The sequence below is a fragment of the Mustela nigripes genome, chromosome 9 (assembly GCF_022355385.1).
Source record: "Mustela nigripes isolate SB6536 chromosome 9, MUSNIG.SB6536, whole genome shotgun sequence".
Classification (NCBI taxonomy): Eukaryota; Metazoa; Chordata; class Mammalia; order Carnivora; family Mustelidae; genus Mustela; species Mustela nigripes.
Window position 1 is genome coordinate 17,579,098 of NC_081565.1, and position 20,944 is coordinate 17,600,041.

General features: G+C 45.9%; 1 protein-coding gene across 1 annotated transcript in view; it reads right to left on the reverse strand.

Annotated features, from left to right (window-relative positions):
• The window catches only part of PAPPA (pappalysin 1), a 207,402-nt gene that overhangs the window by 161,166 nt on the left and 25,292 nt on the right, over positions 1–20,944 (reverse strand). The window contains exons 4-6 of the mRNA XM_059410111.1: positions 19,580–19,873; positions 11,130–11,322; positions 4,659–4,780 (exon numbers count right to left, since the gene is read on the reverse strand). Of these exons, the coding sequence (XP_059266094.1) occupies positions 4,659–4,780; positions 11,130–11,322; positions 19,580–19,873 (609 nt within the window). The remainder of the gene's footprint in view (positions 1–4,658; positions 4,781–11,129; positions 11,323–19,579; positions 19,874–20,944) is intronic.

The following is a 20,944-nucleotide window of genomic DNA, read 5'->3' on the forward strand; positions in this document are numbered from 1 at the left end:
AGACAAGGGAACGTCAGAGGGGATGAGGACTAACCAAAGTGACTAAGGAGGAAAAGAGAACAAGGATGGTGTGGTTGTGAGGCAGGGAGCAGGGCAACGGAAAAGGGCAATGGAGGGGTAGGGGAGACATGGAAGGGGGGGGTTGGGAAGGGAAGCATAGAGGGAGGGAGGGAACAAGTAAGAAGGAAGCGGGAAGGAGGAAAGGCGCTAAGGTACTGTTACCTCATTGTTAACACATACCCTTCTGTATATATGGCAACTAAATGAAAAGTTACGTGTTTATAGAAGCTGTCCACTGGAAGTGAGGCCATCTACGTGTGTGAAATGTATTTAGACATACTTACACTGATTCAGACTTACGTTTATGAAAATCCATACAGACAGCCCTCACATATTTTTGTGTACAGACGTTGCAGCTGTTGACACAAATGTAGTTGTAAAACCTTGGTGCCAAGTTTCTTCCAGATGAATACTTGAGCACACCTGAAATATTCTGGGCACCAAAAGGGGGAAAGGCCTCACACAAATAATGAAAATGAAAATAGCTAGTGCCACGTGTTCCTCTCTCATGGAAAACCCAGCCCTTGCAATGCTTTATATATGTTTGTGCATGTGATTATTTTTTTAGTTTGACTTTTTTTCTTTAAAGATTTTATTTATTTATTTGACAGACAGAGATCACAAGTCGGCAGAGGCAGGCAGAGAGACAGGAAGGGAAGCAGGTTCCCCACAGAGCAGAGAGCCCGATGCGGGACTTGATCCCAGGACCCTGGGATCATGACCTGAGCCGAAGGCAGAGGCTTTAACCCACTGAGCCACCCAGGCGCCCCTGTGCACGTGATCTTAATTGAGATCTGAGTTGATGAGGTCTGGCTATCCACCCCCTAGGTAACGAGTGTCCGTGGTATCAAACACCTCAGGAAATACTCATCTGTGAAATAAGAGTTTTTGCTCAAGAGATAGGAAAACAGGGTCTATTTTGCATCCAACCACTTTCTGTGGCCAAAGGCAAGAATTTCTGTGGCTGTATTTACCTGAACTTCATGGAATGGGCTTAATGGAGTAAATAGTGGGTGTGTGGCAAGTATTTGTTAAATGAGAAAAAAAAAAAACAACCTTCTATCTTATTAATATGAAGTTAAAGAATTCACAGATCCACAGAATATTAGAGCTACAGAGGATATTTATTCTGTACACGAGATGTTATCTTCAGAGAAGCTAAGTGACTCATTCAAGGGCACAGAGCACGTTGATGGCAGGGCTCGAACCAAGGTCCGGTCCTCTTCAACCCCACCCCCCATCCCATACTCTCTCCCCAACCCCAAAGATATGTCTGGCATCGCTCATGGATTTGGGAGTTTTATGTTAGTTTGGGAAGTCCAAAAACTTAAACACGCAAAGATAAATAGGATGAAAATGAGTTGAGAAATAAATTGCAGAGTTTGGCTCATGGAAAAGTTTATTTCTTCAAGGATATTAAAAGGGCCTGAGCCAAAAGGATCACAGAGCCTGTAATAGGATGCTCTAAAAAAAGAACAGTGTCTTTTCCTGGCCTGCATTGCACTAAATTTACATATCCTGAAGGAAAACCCATGGCTGCTGGGTTTCCTTGCATGCCTGAGTCAGCTCAGGGAGCCGGTGGGGCTCAGCACTTCCCGATGAACTCGACTCTGCATCTCGTGCTTTAAGAGGGTCAGGAGCAAACCAAGAACTGACTTAGCCAATTGACAGCTGGGTTGGATGGAGGTGTGGGGAGACGTCTGAAAATTATTTCATTCATGCAGCGAGTAGAACAAACCAGGATGGTTTTAGCCAGAGAAGTCTTGGCGGAAAGTCTTGTTGATCCTACCTCCCAAATATCTCTCGATTCCATTGACTTCGCTCCCTCTCTCACTGCCATGGGCCACACCAGGGCCATCACCATCCCTTTCCTGGATTCCTGCAACAGCCACCCAGTGGCTCCCTTTCCTCCAGCACAGCCGTCCCGAGGCTCTTCACCACACATCAGCCCGTGCAATCTTCATAACACACCCATTGTGCCATGTGTGTGTCACGTGTGCCCAGGCCCCCACCAAGACATGTGGTGGCTCCTTGCTGCCCTCTGCATAAACCCATCCTCATCCAGTCATTAGGGAACACCCAGTCCAACCTCCCCCTACTCCACACCTCACGTTTCATGCTCCAAACCCACTTAAGCTCTCAGCATTACTGAACAGCTTTCATTTACGTGGGTTACGTCTACTGGTAGTTATCATGGTACAAATGAACACTGAGAAACTTCAAACATGAGAACACATAAGCATGTGCTCCATTAGCCATCAGAGCAGTAATAACATCACATTCCACGCAGCCACTGGAAAGCAACACTGCTCTCCCGGGAGAGAAAGAGAGTGACAATGGTAAGCAATTACCATAGCATTATTATGAAAATAATTTTCGGTTTTGAGGATACCCTAAAAAGTCTCCAGGAACTCCATAAGCCCTCAGATCACACTGGAAAACACACACACACAGACACAGACACACACACACACACACACACACACACCCCAAAACACTGCTCTAAACCTACCAAACTTCTTTCATGTTCTCAAATGTGCCTTAATCACTGGGGCAGTGATAAATTCTCAGGTCTGGACGAGGTCAGCTTCTTCCTGATTCCCCTGGCACTCTGTGTTTCAGTTTCATGGGCCTCACCGCACGCGATGGTAGATGGTAACCACCCTTTTGCTCATCCGACTCCCCTGTTAGATGCTCAGCTCTCTCTTGGCCACACACCCAGCATAGTGTCTGGCACACAGCTCCTACGGTGGCTGCAGATGGGCCTGGGTCACCCTGCACGGACACAGTTTGTCTGCTGGCAGGGACATGCCCTTTCTTCTGTGAGAACCCAACGTGGGCTCCTCTGGGATGGATAAATCACGACTGTAGATGTCGGAAAGAACTTTCTAACAAATGGAGTTAGAACGGAAGGCCCAGGAATGTACGCGCGGGTGCTAGGAGAGCCTGGGTGACGGAGGGCACCAGGGGGATTCCTGCCCTGGGTGGGAACTGGGGCTAGATGAGCCAGGCCCCCCTTCCAAGTCCGACAGCCTGTGATCCGGGTGGGGGGGGATGACCTGAGGGCTTCTCCCAGACATCCCTCTCGCTTTACATTCCAGATGGATTTGTTTAGAGTTCCTGAGTTCAGCTCTCTCATTTTTATTTTAAGCTACTTTAGAAGATAACAAAGCACAGTGCTGTCATTTTTCTCCTTCACTCTCCTCTGATCCCTCTCCCTTGCTTTATTCTCTGGCTTTTTCTTCTCAACCTTCTTTCTAAAAATATAAAAGAAAACGGGGGGGGGGGGAGTTCTTGCTGAACCTCAGGGAGGAATCCGATTCAGCCCTCTCTGATGGGCTGGTGACCCCACCCAGGAACCGTGGACGAGAGCTGCCCTGCACAGGGGCAAGAGAGTCTAATGGGTGGAGTACGTCTCTGGGGGCAAGGGAAGGCACAGAACACAGGGTTTCTGCTGGCCGGGCTTTGGGCACTAGGACTGAGCCCTAAAGAAGGATAGGGATCGTGGAAGGAAACTGAGAAGGCAACTTTCCACGAGACTCTCTAGGTTCCATGTGGCAGCTGTCAGGGCCAAGTGCCAGTGGAACAAAGCATTGGGCGAAATGCACGCTCTTAAATTCTACAGGAAACCCAGTAGGTCTGGCAGCAAACCGGGCCATAAGAAAGCACAGAGACTGCTGGTCCCTTGGAGGGTGTGGGAGACCCCCGGGGCAGAGGAGGGTTTCCTCATGGGGAGAGCCCACCAAGAGTAGCAATGGTGAGGTGCTTCCCTCCAGTGTCTTGCTGACAGATAGATCTCAACAAGGAGGGTACATGACAAAAAGACTTTGAGAGGGACCGTCGTGCCGTGTGTGTGGGTGTCCTGGATATTCTCCACAACAAATGAAGAGGACACAGATTACTGAAACCTCGACGCCTCCCCAAGTACCTGTGATTTTCTGTAAGGGGATTTTCTGTGCATCAGTAGGCCGCCAGGGTCCGGAGGCACACATAAACACACAGACACACACGCCATGTCTTTATCGGGCGTGTGGCTTCAAGCACTCATTCCGTATCTCAGCATCTTTGTTTCCTCGTATGTAAAGTGGGGTGACATACTTATGACAGTGCAGGAGTTCAGAGGACATGTGCTGAACTGATGCATGGATACTGGCCTTGATCTTGGGCTGAGGGCAGAAACTCCCAGTTGTATGATGAATAAATTCTGGGGTTCTCACCTACACCACGGTGACTGTAGTTAACAATCACATACCTGAAAATCGCCCAGAGAGTAGATTGTACGTGAGCTCACAGATAATCAAAAAATATGAGATGACAGTTGTGTTAATTAACCTTATTGTGCTATAATCACTTGCCATGACACCTGTATCAAATCAGCGCTTTGTACACCTTAAACCTATACAATGTTATATGTTAATTAGGTCTCAGTAAAGCTTAAGGAAAAAGACAAAAATAAAATAAACTGGCCTTGCAAGGCTATTGTAAGATCAAATGAGACAGTATATAGAGAAGACGGTTACCATCCTAAGGCTCTGGCCACATTAAAGGAGCTGTTCTCTGCACCCCCAACTTGTAAATGAACTTCCAGGCTAGCTTACCTTCTGCTTCTCGAGGACTCCAGTGTCCTGATGGGCCACAGGGCATCGGGGAGGAGGCGTTGATGGCATACTGCACCAGGATTCTCCCTTCCAGGCAAAGGTCACATGCTGATCCCAATTCTCTAGGAGGCCAAGGAAAGAAGGGAGATGCACCGACTTAGGAACAGTTGAAGGAGCTCCTGATCTGGCTTGGCCAAAGGCACCAGGGCAGAAGACACAACAATTCCATGCTACCCCTATCCTCCTTATCCTTGCTGAAGTTTCCAGATTATGACCATAAGTGAAATTCTACCCCACGGCCCAGAGAAAGATCTTATTTGGGCTTATGAGGCTTCTGTCCTACTGGTAGACACATCTTTAATTTCAAGCAGTACAGAATCAACAGTCCAAAGGCTTACACACCCATATTAATCTTAGTTTCATCAGACATCCAAAGCCCTACCAAGGATTTGATGTGTGGTTGTGAAAAAAATCTTTATTTCCATTTGACCTCAAATTGTATCCTTTGAACAGTGTTTATCAGGTACCTCCCATGTGCCAGGCACCATTCTGTGTCCTAGGTATTAAATAAAAAGAAGGCACGATTCAGTTCCTTCATCTGAAAATGAGCTGGCTGATCCCCCAGATGACACCCATAGAACCTTCCAGGCCTGACATTCTGGGGATGGATGAATCACCTCTGACTTAACAGTCAAAAGCAGCTTCCTTACCATGGCATCTAATTCATTTTAGCAGCTTTCCAAAGGGCAAGCCTTCCCTTGAAAGGCAGAGCCCCAGAAGTGGAATATTACTCTACTCTCAAGTGTCTTATGTATCTGGATTCAATCTCCCTTTAGCCACAACGGCCTCTGGGATCTTGCTTGTTCTCCAGACTTGGCATCTGTTTAGGAGGCAGCTGCCAGGAGGGGAGAGGGATCAGCCCATTATTTCTCAAAATGCAATGGTCCTGCCAATACCTCTTTCATCATTCCTAGAAGGATCATTATCCTTTAGCTACCTGAAAGATGCAATGGGGGAGCTTGACAGCCTTCCCTTCAAAGGGAAGCTCTGTAGCTCTTGGGTTCACCTGGTAAGAAGGACTATGCTGGCGAACCCCAGTCTGCTGGTGTTCCCCATTCCTCTTCCACACAGCTGCCAGGAAGCTCATCCCCAAACCTATAACTGAACAGATCACTCTCCTGATTATCTACTTATATGGTGGCCAATGTATGTAGAGGGATGGATGATGGATAGATGAGTGGATGGGTGGACAGGTGAGTGGGTGGTGGGTTGGGGGGTAGATAGATGGATGAAGACCAGTCACTCAGACATGTTGCTATGACTCTTAACTAACCTAGTCTAGATTCTCAAACTGTGGATTTTCATCCTGCTTTATCGCTGTTAATGTGAAATCATACATAGGTAGAAATTCTGCAAGCACACTGATATCCAGTGAAAGGAGAGTGATGAAATAGCCCAAGATTAATATGTTCAATGAAATGGTAAGCAGTCGTTGCAAAAATATTCCATGAAATCTCATGAAAAATGCATAAGCTACAATGTTCAGTGAAAAAAATCCTATTCAAAACTGACTTTACAGCAGCTTCTCAATGCTGTTCAAATAACGTTGACATCACAAAATATCAACACGAATTTCTGGGTGGTGGAATGAATATAGGATGATTACCCCTTCCTTTTTATTCCTTCTGGTTTTCTGAACTTTCTATATATTTTGAATATCTATGAATTACTCTTGGACTAGCAATAGTAAGAATTACAGAAATACACTTGAAGGCAGGGAATGAGGAGTGCAGAGAGAGACTTCCTCACTGTGAGGGCAGAGTTCCATTACAATAACCACAACCCATGCATGACAGCTCAGGGTCACATGACTGGCTCTATGATGACAATGAGATTATAAAAGTTCTGGGATGGAGTCAGGAACCACGTGGACCTTAATGGCCACCGAGACTTTCTTTCTGTTTCTTTAGACACTTTGTTTTAGAGGATAGTCCTATAGTCCCCTATACATCAGTTCTTCACACATCCTGGGTTTCTAATAGATACTTTGATGAGTGACTAAACCATCATCCACCTGACAGTAAACATGCCTTGTTTGCACAGAGCTCCACAAAGAACTTTCCCTCATATTCAGCCACTGATTCACATATTCATTCACTGTTTCATCTGTTCATTTTGCTGGTAGTCATTGAACCGCCTCTAGTTGCCAGGACTGTACAAGTTCCAGACTTCAGCTATCCAAGGGGAAGGAAATCAGGTATGCCACCTACACCTCATAGAGCTTGCAGCCAGATGGATAGTGCCTAAACAGATAAGTAAACAGATATAAAATTATGGGTTCATTAAGTTCCAGAAAGAAAGTAAATGGATGATGTAAGCAAGAATACTGGTGGGGGAGGTGCACTGGGATAATTAAAATGGAAACAGTCATGAAAGACCTTAGTGAGGGGAAGCCATCTATGGTGAGAGCTGAAGGATGACATGAAGAGTGGATATAAAGCATTCCAGGGGTAATCTCAGGTATGTAAAGGGCCTGCACAGGAAAAGTCTTGGTCTATAGGGATCCCAGAGCAAGTCTGAGTGACAGGAGTCATGAATGAAGGAAGGAGTGTTAAGAGAGGCAGCTGGACAAGAAGGCAAGGACCAGATCATGGGAGGTCCAGTAGACCACCCGCAGATTGCACATAAAAGAGGTGGGAAGCCACTGGAGTCACTCTAAGTCAGGGAGTGACATGATCTAATTTACATTTTAAAAAGACTGGTCTTCATGCTGAATGAAACATGGATTCAGAAAAGAAGGATAAAAGTAAAGCCAAAGTAAATGCAATGGTGTGATTCTGGGCAGTGGGTGATGTTCCCACTTCACAGATTCAGAAATAGAAGATCATGAGAACAAAGTAATCATACCGAGATCATAGCTCATAAAGTCATAGAGTAGATACGGGCTTTACCAAAATCAGGCAGTATACTACACATCCAGGGAGTATATGTTTTCTTGGGTTTGGCATTTATTTGATTTTTATTTGTGCCTGTATCTACACAGACACACAATCACACACACACACACACACACACACACACATTGAAACCACAGTAGTACAAGATGCTAACGCTGGACAAGATCATCTTTCTTACGTACCTTCTATCAGAATCAAAGCCTAAAGTCTGTGCTAATAATATAGCACCCAGCAGCCACATGTGGGTCTTTGAATTTCAATTAATGAAAATTGAATAAATTTAGAAATTCAATTTCACACTTTTCACATTTCAAATGTTCCGTAGCCAGTTGGCTAATGGCTACCATATTGGACAGCAGAAATACAGAACATTTCCATTACTGCAGAAGTCCTAATGAACAGTGCTTCTTTAGATTACCGTGTGTGATGAGTTAACTTCTCTCCCATGCATCTAGCATGGTACTTGTCATGCACCATTCTTGGGAAAACTAAGAAAATGGTTAATCAAGTCATTTTCTGGGTTCTGAGATTTGGAATAGGGAGAAAGGCCAGATGGCCTTCAGTTTACAGATCAGAAAACTGAGGCTGAAGAGGAGCAGAAAACAAATGAGGTTGCAAAGACTTCAGACCCAGGTCTTTTGGGTCTGAGTCCAGAATTCTTTCTAATACACCACCGCCAATTGTTCAGATAACTGAAACCATTCAGTCAACACATGTTTGCAAGACAGATAAAAATAAAGGAGTTAGAAAAGCCAGGGGTGGCCTTGAATTATTTATTCAGTTGCCCATGTGTGAGGACACAGGCTGTGGGAGGATCTGAATATGTTTTCTTAAGGAAAACCCTTGTATTCTCTTAGACCACAGATGTGAGGAACAGCAGGAGGACGTAAGGATGGCCAGGGGCGAGAGGTTGGCATTGATGGATGTAGTGGAAAACACCAGAGATTTTGCAGGGAAAGAGAATTTTCAAGTAGCTAAACAGCTCAGGGAAACTTTGTACAAGAGGGGAGCTAGTATTTCTTGAACAAGAGTGCGTGTGCGAGCATATCACGGATGTCACATTTCTTGAATTCCCCACAAATTCCACGTGAAGTGGGCACTATTATGGAAGAAGATTCAGAAGGTCAGAGAGAACCAGGGAGATGAGACAGCTTGTGCAAGGTCCGGAAGACCAGGGGTGGTGGAGCTGAGGACAGAGTGCAGACAACTTGCCAGCAAACTTGTGCCCTTTGTACCAAGCCAGTCTGTAGGAGTACAAACTCTGAGGGTATGGAGACTGATTGCTCCATTTCTTTACGGCAATTTATAGAACTTGTGGATCGACTTCCTTTAGCCATAGACTATCGTCTACATAGCTGTTAACCCTAATTAGACATGTTTCTAAAATGTCAGTTTTAATTTAACATATGATAACTCCGTTATGAAATTTCAGACCGAACAGAATAGCTATTGTATGAGCCTCAAGTACCAACTGACTATAGGTTATTAAAAACATATTGATTGAAGCTGAGGGTACTATGTAATAGAGACATATCTCATTACACAACAATTAACCCTCCAATAGGTTTCCAACAATCAGATGGTATTTATTTAATGGACAATAACTGCTTTATGAAATACAAATTAAATACATACACGGGAAGCTTCATTTACAAAACTTCCATTTTTAAGTGGAACTGAGGCCAAGGCTTGACCAAAAGTCTGATACTTCTCATCGCCACAGAAAAAATAAATAAATCTACAGGCTGCTGGAAAGTCTGTTCTGAAGTGTCACATGACGTTTCCCAAACCCAGCTCTGAGCTCCCAGTGAGGGAGGCTGGGGCAGGGGAAGGCGGGGCGGGGGTGTGTGTGTGGTGGTTTATAGAAGGCCGGGGAATGCATTTCCTTCCACCATGAACACATTCACCCAGCTACCAAATAAAGGTTCTAGATTCAGGGACTGTTGGTAGTGGAGAAAATTGGAGCCTAAATTTAATGTGGTACCGTGATCGAATATGTATTTATGCATACACATACACAAATGAGAGCTCTTTACCACCTTTCTTGGTTCTTTTGAGGGGAGGGGTAATACCTCCTTCATAATTAAGTTTTGTAAAGACTTAATGAAAGCACATGGGGGCCCGAGACAAGACATTGCAAAATGTGAGTCAGAGCTGGGCTCCCAGCACCGTCTGTGAGGCTCTTGGTCAAATTTCTTAGTGTCTTCCACTCTAATTCATGCCTCATCTGGAAAATGAGGAAGATGATTCCCCTATTTTTTTTTAAAAGGTTTTATTTATTTATTTGAGCGAGAGAGAAGGCACACATGCAAATGCAGGGAGCAGAAGAGGAGGGAGAGGGAGAGAATTCCAAGCAGACTCCGCGCTGATTGCAGAGCCCAATGTGGGGCTCAGTCTTGCAACCCTGAGATCATGACCTGAGCTGAATGAAACCAGGAGTCCGATGTCCAGCCGACTGAGCCACCCAGATGTTCCTTGATGATTTCCCTTTCATAGTTATCTCTGTTCTCCATATAAAGCCTTAATACGGAATATGGCTTAGAGGAAGGACTTTATCAATGGCAACAACCGCAACTGCAGAGAATGATTAGTTAAGCATTAGCTGGTTATTCCTTTCACCATCACCAATGGTATATCATCAGTGTTGGACAAAATGCCAAGAAGGGTTGGGATGGGGGGGTAATACACTAATAAGCCCTAAATTATAGGCAAGTGTAGATGTCATCATCTTAATCTTGACTTGTCATCATCTTTCCTGACTCTTCAGAATCTGTTCCCTTAAAGCTTGAGCTCCTCAGGGGGTGTCAATGATGAAAGGCACCACGAGAGACCAACGGATTCATGCCCCCGTCTTCAGGCCACTGAGGCATTATTAGACCCACTTTGCTGCCAGAGAGGACCAGTTAAGGAGTGAAAATGACTTGCCCAAGGTAATACAGTTAGTAAGTGAAAGACCGGGGAGCAGAACTCCCATGCCTCAGTTTATCATCCCTGATCTTCTAAAAATCCTATCCTCCATTCTACAATAAAGTTCTAGGCACAAAGATTCTAATGATATGTATTTATATATACAAGTGTATTCAAGTACGTGTATTTGCATATGATGTATGAATATGTACATACACACATAGCCACCTTCATATATAATATAGATTATACATCTATCACAATTGTGCATTGACCAGAGGCAATTTCAGTTCGCGAGCTCATGGAGATGAGGCCAGTACCTCCCTCCCAGAAGACAGAGGCAGTAAGTTTCCAGGTGTTTCATAAGAAAATAAAGCTAAATATCCATTCATGGAAAGCATGCATCTTTACTTACTAATTCCAATGAGCATTCCTTCAGTTACCCCCTGACTCCCAAATCTGCCCTGTGTCTCTACAGACTAGTCATGGCTAGGTGTTAGGGGCTCCAGATGAACAAGAACAGGGACAGAAAAACCAGCTTCCCTTTGGAATTTCCCCTCTTCTCGGCAGGAGAGAGAGGGATCGACACTGCACAGGCCACACTCACCTTTCAAAGAAGTGGCCATCGATGGGCGGAAACCACTCCAGTGTCACGGAGTCGCTCGTGTGGCCCACGATCTGGGGGGCTAGGGCGACGGGCGCCGGCTTCCTGGAGGGCTGCCAGCTCTGGTAGACCAGGTCCAGGTAACAGTGCATTCTGGCGACTTGATTGGGCGTGAAGGAGTCTGTGCAGTCGTCATCTGCAAGTGGGCAGAGGGAGAGATAAGAACCCACTGCTGCATGACGTCTCCCGGGGGCCAGCCAGCCAGCACCCCAGCCCTTGCCAATGCAAAGCTGGCCTCTTCCAGTGCTCAAGAGCTAATGGTCTGTGAAGAAATGAGTGCAGTCGTCACTTCTGGAGACAGGTAAGAGGGAACAGGAGGAAGGGGAGGGTGGATGGGACGGAGCAGCCCAGAGGTCACAGTTAAGGACAAGGGCCAGACAAATGTCTTTCCACAGGCACCCCAATCCCTGGTGAGTAAGCCATGCATTCCCTTATTCTGTCCCTCCCTCAACAGTCACCCCAAATCTCTTATTCATTCATTCCTTGACATTCATTCATTCATTCATTCCTTGACATTCATTCATTCATTCCTTGACATTCATTCATTCATTCATTCATTCCTTTGTTCGGTCACTCCCTCACTCCTTCCCATTCACTCATCTGCTCGTTCATTCCACTGTCCACGGAGGCAGTGATACTGTCCTTCAAACTAACCCCTGAGCATCTATCCCATGTTGTTTGCTCTGGGCCAAAGGCCACAGGAAGATTAGAATTTAAAAAGGGTCCTGCCCTCGAGGAGCGACCAGTCTAGTTAGAGAGTGAAGGCGAGCCTCTTATATGAGCCAAGGTTACCAGAAGACAGTGAAAGTCTGTGATGCTGACCACTGATGACCAAGACACAGCACCGTGGGCAAAGAGAGGGACCCAGGGAGGCCCCTGAAGAAGGAGGTACTTGAGGTCAATCAGACCGCATGGCTAAGATGGGGAGAAGAAGGTCAGGCACTGCAGGAGAGGGAGCTGCAGTCCCACAGGGACGTGGTGTCCTTCGCAGGGAGCACAGCTAGAGAGGCAGGAGGCTCAGGAACAATCCAGGCTCAGTGTCCATCCTGGGAACGAGGACGGTACTGTCACTTGGTTACTCACTGAGTGCTTAGTATCAGCCAGGCGTGGTGCTCTGTGCTTTGGACCTATTTAACATTCCCACTGTTTGGGGAGGAAATACGACCGTTTGCTCCATTTTGCAGAGAAGGGAAGGAAGACTGAGAGAGGCCAAGCAACTTTTCTGTGATCACAATGCCAGGGATACACGTGAGCTCTGAAAGGCACCAAGACTGGACTCCAAGAGCATATTTCTAATCAACGTGAGAACTTCTTTCTGTGCCTAAGTGATACCATGCATGGAAAAAGGATCCTGCAGGTGCTTTATAAATAGAATGTGAGCCCAAGTCTGAGTGGGCTGGAATACAATCTCTTAAATGTCTTTAGATCGAATGACCTTCAACCCTACTCTCTTTTCTACCATGTGGACTGAAGACTGTCTGAGACTCACCTCCCAAGGAAGGAGGCTGCCTCCTGTCTACCCCTCCAACCGCTTCATTCGGCTGCCCTGGAGGCAGAACAAGGCACTGTTTTGGATAGGTTTCCAAAAATATCACTTCCCAGAGGTGTCTGCCCGGTTGGGGTTTCCGCAGCTGGGCCCCAGACGGAGGAGCACGGGGCTCACCAGATCTTAAAATAAACCCGCCCCTGGGAATCCTGCAGCATAAACTCACTTCGCCTTATCAAACAAACAGAAAATAAGTTTGAGCAGGTGCTGGCTAGCTGGATGGGACCTTGAGAATCCAGTCTGGGGAAGGGACAGGAGTGAAAGAAAGTTATACACAGACGCTCCTTCTGATCCCCTTAGTAATTTTTGTAGGCTGGTCCCTTGTCCAGCACCCAGGCACATCTTTCATAGGTCTGGACAAAGTGGAAGAGCCCACTTCCCTTAACAAGTTCTCTTAGTCACATACATCTCTCTCAAGCTCACATGCAGTCATCTAACTTCTTGGATAACAAACTTTCTATGGCTCTCCGCTGCCTGGAGAATAGAGTCCAAATGTCTAGCTTAAGAAGGGCCAGCCCATCGGGTAAATTCTTCTTTGTTCCTAGGAACTTTGCATTCTTAGTGCAAAAATCACCCCTGGGAAAGCCATTGAATAGGCCAGAGGCAGGGGAAGAGACAATGGCTAATAAGTATGGCTAAAGAGTTAGACCAACATGTGAGGGCTGCAGAGTCGAGTGGGCAAGTGAATTCATGCCCTCAGGGCCTCTGTCTTCCCACTGTAGATGGAGATGATGAGGACATCGAGAATGTTCCCCTCAGAACTCAGCTGAAGGTTAAGGGCAGTGGTGCACAAGGAACCGTAATGCTCAGTCAAGACTCACTGCCTCAGGACCGGGACAGTGCCTGCGTGTGTGAGTGTGTGTGAGTGTGTGTGTGTGTGTGTGTGTGTGTGTGTGTATGTGTGTGAGAGAGAGAGATAGAGAGAGAGAGAGATAGAACCAGAAGCAGGAAAAAAAAATAATAACCGGAATGTAAAATATTCATTCTCTTTGATTTGGCAATAGCACACTCAGGAATTCAATAGACAGATATTCATGAACAAATATGGGGAAAATAGAGGTATGAGGATATTTTTTGGAGTATCATTTATAATGGTAAAAATATCAGAAATAGGGGCGCTTGGGTGGCTCAGTTGGGTGGCTCAGTGGGATAAGCCTCTGCCTTTGGCTCAAGTCATGATCCCAGGGTCCTGGGATCGAGCCCCGCATCGGGCTCTCTGCTCAGTGGGGTGTCTGCTTCCTCCCTCTCTCTCTGTCTGCCTCTCTGCCTACTTGTGATCTTTGCCTGTCAAATAAATAAATAAAATCTTTTTAAAAAATATCTGAAATAACACACCCTTCTATTAGGAGGGGAATGGCCATGTACGTTAAAGCACAGCACCGAAGAGAATACTAATCAGTCATTTCAAAAGAAGGAAGTAACTCAAACTCAGGTCCCGCAGGTACAATTGGGAACATTTAATTAACCCCACTCCATGGAGCTGCTGTGGGGACTCGGTGAGCTGGAGCACACAGAGCATTTATCAAGACGAATGGAGGAGGAAATCAGCATTTTCCCCCTTCATCCACTCTGGTTTGTTTGTTTCTTTCTTTTCCCCAAGAAGTGCATTTCTCCTTTGGCGACTTAAAAATTAGCCATTTCTACATTTGTCAATAAAAAGGAGTATGAAAAACAGATTGGTGACAAAACTTGGTATGGGAACAGAAATGTATCTAAACTTGAGCACGGAAGTCCGTGAACGTCTGTCCCACGATGCGTCGCTTAAAGACTCAGCTGCTCTCAGAGTCCTGGGGGGAGGGGCAAAAGGGTTTCCGTTTATCACAAATGCTCTGTCTCAATTAGCTCATGTCTAGAGTCAGCCCCTCTTGGCTTCCTGCCTCCACATGTTTCCCCTCCTGACATCTGAGCTCCAGGACCAACCAGCCCTTCTTGTTCTGCGGTTCTCATCCTAGCCCTCAGCAGGGAGGACTTTGGGGATCTCATCACTGGGGAAGCCTGCACCAGCCCCATGCTTTTGGGGCCCTGCCCTGAGTTTGCTAACTGAACTTGGTTCTCTAGAACACATTCCCCTCTGGAGCATGGTGACCACAGAGCACAGAGGGTCAGGCCAGGGGGTCAGGCCAGGGCCAGTGCTGCCGTGTACTGTGGAACTGGGAGCATGATGCTGTCTCCCCGGCCAGCCTCGTTTTCACCCACGGAAACACAGGGAACAATGATGTAACCACCTCCTAAAGCTAATAAGGGCATTTAACAAGCAAACCTGTTTCTAGTGTAGGGATGACAGAGCTGCCCTTTGTAAGAGCTCCTGCCTTTTCGGTTTTTATTAAATAATGATAGTGATACTAATAGTAATAGCAATAAATGATTATTCACTGTAAAACATGCAGAATATGTCCAAAAATGTTACAGAGAAATAAATACCCCCTAAACTCATTCCCTAGAGATAATACAATGAGTATTTAGCATATAGATCTATGTGTATATATGTATTTTGCATGTGAATATTTATAATTCTCATTATCAGAAATACATTTACACCATATATATACATACATTTATATATATACATATACACACACGTATATATGCCAGGTCTTACACCGTACAAGGCTCTGTGACCATTTTCACATTAAAGAGTTAACAAATACTCCTAGGAATTATCACTTACGGAGCACTAGTTATGGTACCAAGGACAGTTCTAAGTCCTTTATCTGTGTGAGTACACCTGCTATCACACAAGGTCGGTGGGAAGACTCTCCACAGGATGCAGGAAACCAGGGAGGCCTGGAGAGGCATCTCACCTACCGTCAAAGGCTAATGCATGGAGGATTCGCATTCGGTGCCGCACTCCCAAACTTCGTGCTCTGTGCCCCTGTGCCCCTCAGCTTCTGTTTATTCCTCTCTTTCATCTTCTGCATTATCGTTAGTGGCCACACAACATTCTATCCTATGGGTGCCTTGTGATTTATTTCAACAATCCATGCTCATTGGACTTGCAAGCAGTTTCTAATTTTTCACACATATAAGCGTTTTTTCTTCATCCCTGGCAGAGAGTAAATACCTCCTTGATATTTCAACAATGAACATTGCTAAGAACACCCTTAGGACTGAGTCCTGAAACAAGTGCATGGATTTCCTTCCCTCGGATACATTCCTAAGAGCTGGGATTGCACGGTTGAAGCAGATGTGTATTTGGAAAGACCCCAACGTGCAGAACAATGGTAACCAGACACTTGCTTCTGCGGCCTGGACAAGGCCTGGTTTTCGTACTCTTGAGGAAGCCCTGACTAGAGGGTGGCCTATCATCTTCAGGAAGGAGAGTCTGGGCTTCTGCTTTTCATCTGCCCGGGGCTTATCCAGTGGCTCAAGGTGACCCTATGCATGTGGGGTTGAACGCCGTCACCTGTCCAGTGTTTGCTGGAGCTGAGCACTGGGGGCCCTCCCCACCTGCCTTAGCATCAGAGAGAGAGGGAGAGAGCCAGATTGTTCACCGATCAATAGCACAGGCTCTGCAGTGAAAAAGGCTTACCTTTTTCTTGTGTGACCCTAGACAAGTGGCCTAAGCTACATGAAACCGCACTTTCTGCATCTGTAAAATGGGTTCAGTAAGAATAGTCCTTACCTCAGAGGGTCACTTTGAGGATTCTACAAGAGAATCCTATGAAGTGTTCCCTGCAGTGTGTGCCGTATCCCAGGCAATTGATAAAAAAATGTGGACCTGTGCTGACCGCCATGGCAGCACCGACCAGGTGGGGTTATTTCAGTTTGAACTAATTAAAGTTACTAATGATGAACAATTCAACTCCTCAGTCTTACTAGCCATACTCGAGGCACTCACAGGCCACACCAGACCAGTGGTGATCACACTGGGCACCACGGACACGGGACATGCCCATCTTTGCAGAAAGTTCTACTGGATGGCACTGCTCTAGACTCTTCACTCCGTGAGTGGCCAGGCCCGAGAAAGAAGCACCCAGGAAGGAAGGATGGAAGGAACTCCGAGCAGCTGACCCAGCAGGGTCTCTACCCTCTGGCCTTGACCGCACAGCCCCTGTGCATAGCTCTTCCCGGTCCTGAGAACCCCATCCTCTTCTGCATTTTGAATTTCATCCAGCTGCTTTTGTCACCTCATCTATCAGAGATCCTAAGGAAAACAAACATTTCAAAGCTCGTGGTCGCCTTGAATATGCTTTTGCGGGTGTAAGTTTGTTATCGTAGCTCAGTGAATTAGTTCTGCTGTTAATGGGTCACTGAGCTGAGGGGTTCCTTTAAAAAAACAACAGTAAATCAATCACCCTTTAGATCTGTACAAAAGGGAACAAAAAAAAAAAAAAAAAGATTTAGTTTATGGGGGTCTGGTAGCCAGTGGCAGCTCCGAGGCTCCTAAGCGTCCGGCAACCTTCCAAATTCATGTTATTGTTTATTTTCCATGTGCATTGAGCTGGCCAAGGAAAGGTGCTACAGAAATGGAACGTAAGCAGGGCTGTGTGAGGGGACAGGGCACCGGATGTGGGATGTCGGCTTGGCTGGAAATGGGAATCCAGTGGGAAATCTGCTTTTGAGGAAATACCCAGAACTGTGGTCTTTTTAAAAGACCTAAACCTGATGACCTCTTTCTGGTGCCAAGGTTGGGCTGTTGACCCTTTCAAAGACCTCAGGTTTGAACAGTAGGAACCTTAAACTGTAGAAACCCCCATCAGCCTACATGGGAAAGCAGGAAGACCTAATGGGGATTATCAGATTCACTCGGTTTCAGCGGTAAAATCTTTTCAAAAGTGATCTGAGATGGCTAAAATGAACAAGTCAGTAAATGACAGATGCTGGCAAGGATGTGGAGAAAGGGGAACCCCCTACGCTGTTGGTGGGAATGCAAGCTGGTGCAGCCACTCTGGAAAACAGCATGGAGGTTCCTCAAAAAGTTGAGAATAGAGCTACCCTATGACCCAGCAATCATACTACTGGGTATTTACCCTAAAGATACAAATGTAGTGATCTGAAGGGGCACGTGCACCTGAATGTTTATAGCGGCAATGTCCACAATAGCCAAACTATGGAAAGAACCTAGATGTCCATCAACAGATAAATGGATAAAGAAGACATGTTTTATACACACACACACACACACAATGGAATACTATGCAGTCATCAAAAGAAAAGAAATCTTGCCATTTGTAATGACATGGATGGAACTAGGGGGTATTATGCTGAGTGAAATAAGTCAATCAGAGAAAGACAATTATTATATCATCTCTCTGATATAAGGAATTTGAGAGGCAGGGCGGGGGGCCGTGGGGGGTGGAAATGAAACAAGATGGGATCGGGAGGAAAACAAACCATTAGAGACTCTTATCTCACAAAACAACTTGAGGGTTGTTGGAGGGTAGGGGGGTTGGCACAGGGTGTCTGGGTGATGGACTTTGGGGAGGGTATGTGCTATGGTGAGTGCTGTGAAATGTGTAAGTTTGACAATTCACAGACATGTACCCCTGAAACAAATAATATATGTTAATTAAAAAACTGTGGTCTGAGGCCAAAGTCAAAGAAGAAATGGAAAACTGTGGGAAGAGGGCTTTCCGAGTTCAAGCAGAGATGGAGACATAGAGCCCCACACAGGAGTAGAAGAAAAAAAGTGCGTGGAGTCAGATGTGTGATCTGGGGCAAATGACTTTAGTGAGTCACGGTACTGCCATCTGTAAAATGGGGATACTTTCTACCCTACAGATCTGTTGCGAGTTGAATGAGATAGTGTGTATTAATGTCCTTTAGGAACCATAAACTTTTATACAAGGAGAAATATTACTATTGATAAGAATCACCTTTTTCTATCTTTATGAGAATTTATTTTCTTCCCTCCTGCCTCCATCCCTTTCCTTCTTCTCAACAAATAAACTTACTAAGCTCTGTGCTAGGAGCTAGGCACTAGGAATATAATGATTCATTAGAGACAGTCTCTGCTTTCACAGAACGCGCTTACTTTTATAGGGGCAAGAGACTCCTATAGAGAATATTATAATAGAATTCGATGTTGGGCTAACATGTGCAGTTTGTGGATTGGGTCCTACACTGGGGTTCTTGGTCTGAATGGCCAGTGGTGAGGGCTGAGACTGCCTTAGAAAAGGACGCCTTGTTTTAACTTTCCAAATATGCTCTAAGTTAGAAGTGGACTTGATATATTCTAAAAGAAGTACACGACATCCTTGAACCCAAAGCACGAGTCCTTAAAGTTATTACCGATGGTATAAAAAAGGGCTTTGACAGGATATATGCAGTTAGGAAAAGAATGCACCCCTCTCACATAATTTCATATTTGCAAAACCAAAAGCATTCTATTTTTTTATAATAAAAGAGTAAAGGAGAGTATAATAGCTTTATATTTAAGAAAAAGGTGCAGTTAAAAATAAAAAAAGAAAAGATAAAGAAAAAGTTGCAGTAACCACCAGCTTAGAAAAATACAACTGCAAAATTAGAGGAAACTTCTCTAAGATTCCTCGGATCCAAAGATTCCATTTTCTTGAGTGAAGGGAGACCCAGAGATAGGGTTTAACTGACCCAAAGGCACTGGGTAACCCAGTGGTAGATCTAGAACTTCTATGTAGGTCTCCTGACCTTGGGCCCCAGCCAGCCCCTTCAAGTGTGTCTTTCTGAGGAGACGTCAGATACAAAGCTCCCATGAAGCCCTGATATCTTACACAAGGACTGTCACATCCTGATTATCAGGGATGAGGGACAATTGGGATGAAGAAGTCTTAGATAAAGAAAGCAGCCTTCCCAAGGCTCCTCTGAGCCAGGACCGGAGCCCATGTGGGTCACCCAGCCGTGTTCATCCTGCCAGGCGGGGGAACCCTACCTGCGTAGCTCATGAAGTTGTTGTAAGGGGTGTTGAAGAAGCTATGGAAGCCACAGGTGTCATTCCCTGGTCCCGGATCACCGCAGAACTTGTGTTTTGGGGCTGGATTGGTATCGCTGCAGAGGTCTCCTGTCTCAAAGGAGGGTTCCGTCTCCATGCAGGGATCACTACAAGACTGGATCTCTGAGATGCCTCGAAAGATGTGGTAGAGGCCCAGGCTGTGCCCGATCTCATGGATCATGGTGTGGGTGTGCCCAGGAATGCCGTAGAAAGACGGATTCAAGACAATGCCACCTGCAGGGGAAAACCAGAGCCGTAAGCAAGTGGGGACACTCTGCTTCCTGCTGCAGAAATCCCCCAATCACAGGCAAATGGGGTGCTGCCCCAGGGAACCACAGGCTTCTCCACGCTGGGGCTCCACTGCTCTGAGAACTCTTAGGACTTGTGATACGCAGCACTGACTGGGTAGGAAGGAGTCTCAAGAGTCATTCTGGGCAATCCCTTCCTTTTTCAGATGAAAACCCTACTGTCTGAAGAACCAAGGCAACCTGACTGAGCTGATCTCAAACTATATTACAAACAGGCATGATTTCTGGGCTGGGGGACATTTTTGCTGCCACCTTGTCCTTCAATAGTAAGGCACACCCTGGTTTACAAACACTCCGCACTGTCTAGTCCAACCAAAGCCCTCGTGATCAGATACCTTGGTGCCAGTCCTCACTCTGACCTCCCCAACACTAGGACGCTGAGTGAGCTGACTGCCCTCCCTGAATCCCACTTCTTCATCTAGCTCTCATGGAGGCCATCATCCTGTTGAGCTCCTCATGATGACGGTGTCATCACAGCCAACGTCTTGTGGGTGCTTAGCATGTGTCCTCGGGCCACGTGCTTGGCGCTTCCTGTGTATAATCACACTTCCTCAACTCACAACCCAAGAGCAGAGACAATGAATCCCAGACAGGTAAAGTGACAGGCTCATGACTGGGAGTTCAGAAAGTGACAAGCTGGGATTTGAACCCAAGGTTCTTAATTTCCGGAGCCAGGCCTCTTAATGACTTCTACTACGAGTGCCAATCGCAGGGCCTGGAAGGTGGCATCTCATTACAAGTGTGTTGAATCTTTGCTGAACGTTAACCCAATGAAAGCCATTTTCTGAGGTCCACCTGAGCACACGTAAGCAGCCTTGCCTAGCTTCACAGTTAGCAGGTGCCCTATTCATGACTCCAAGTGGGTCAGAGGGTATCTAACTGCTTAGGAGTCGAAGAGGTCCTGAGAATAAGCAGCATGACCATCACCTGGAAAAGATTAAAGATGCACTCCCGGGCCCTACAGACCTACAGAATCAGCATCTGTGCTCTAACAAGG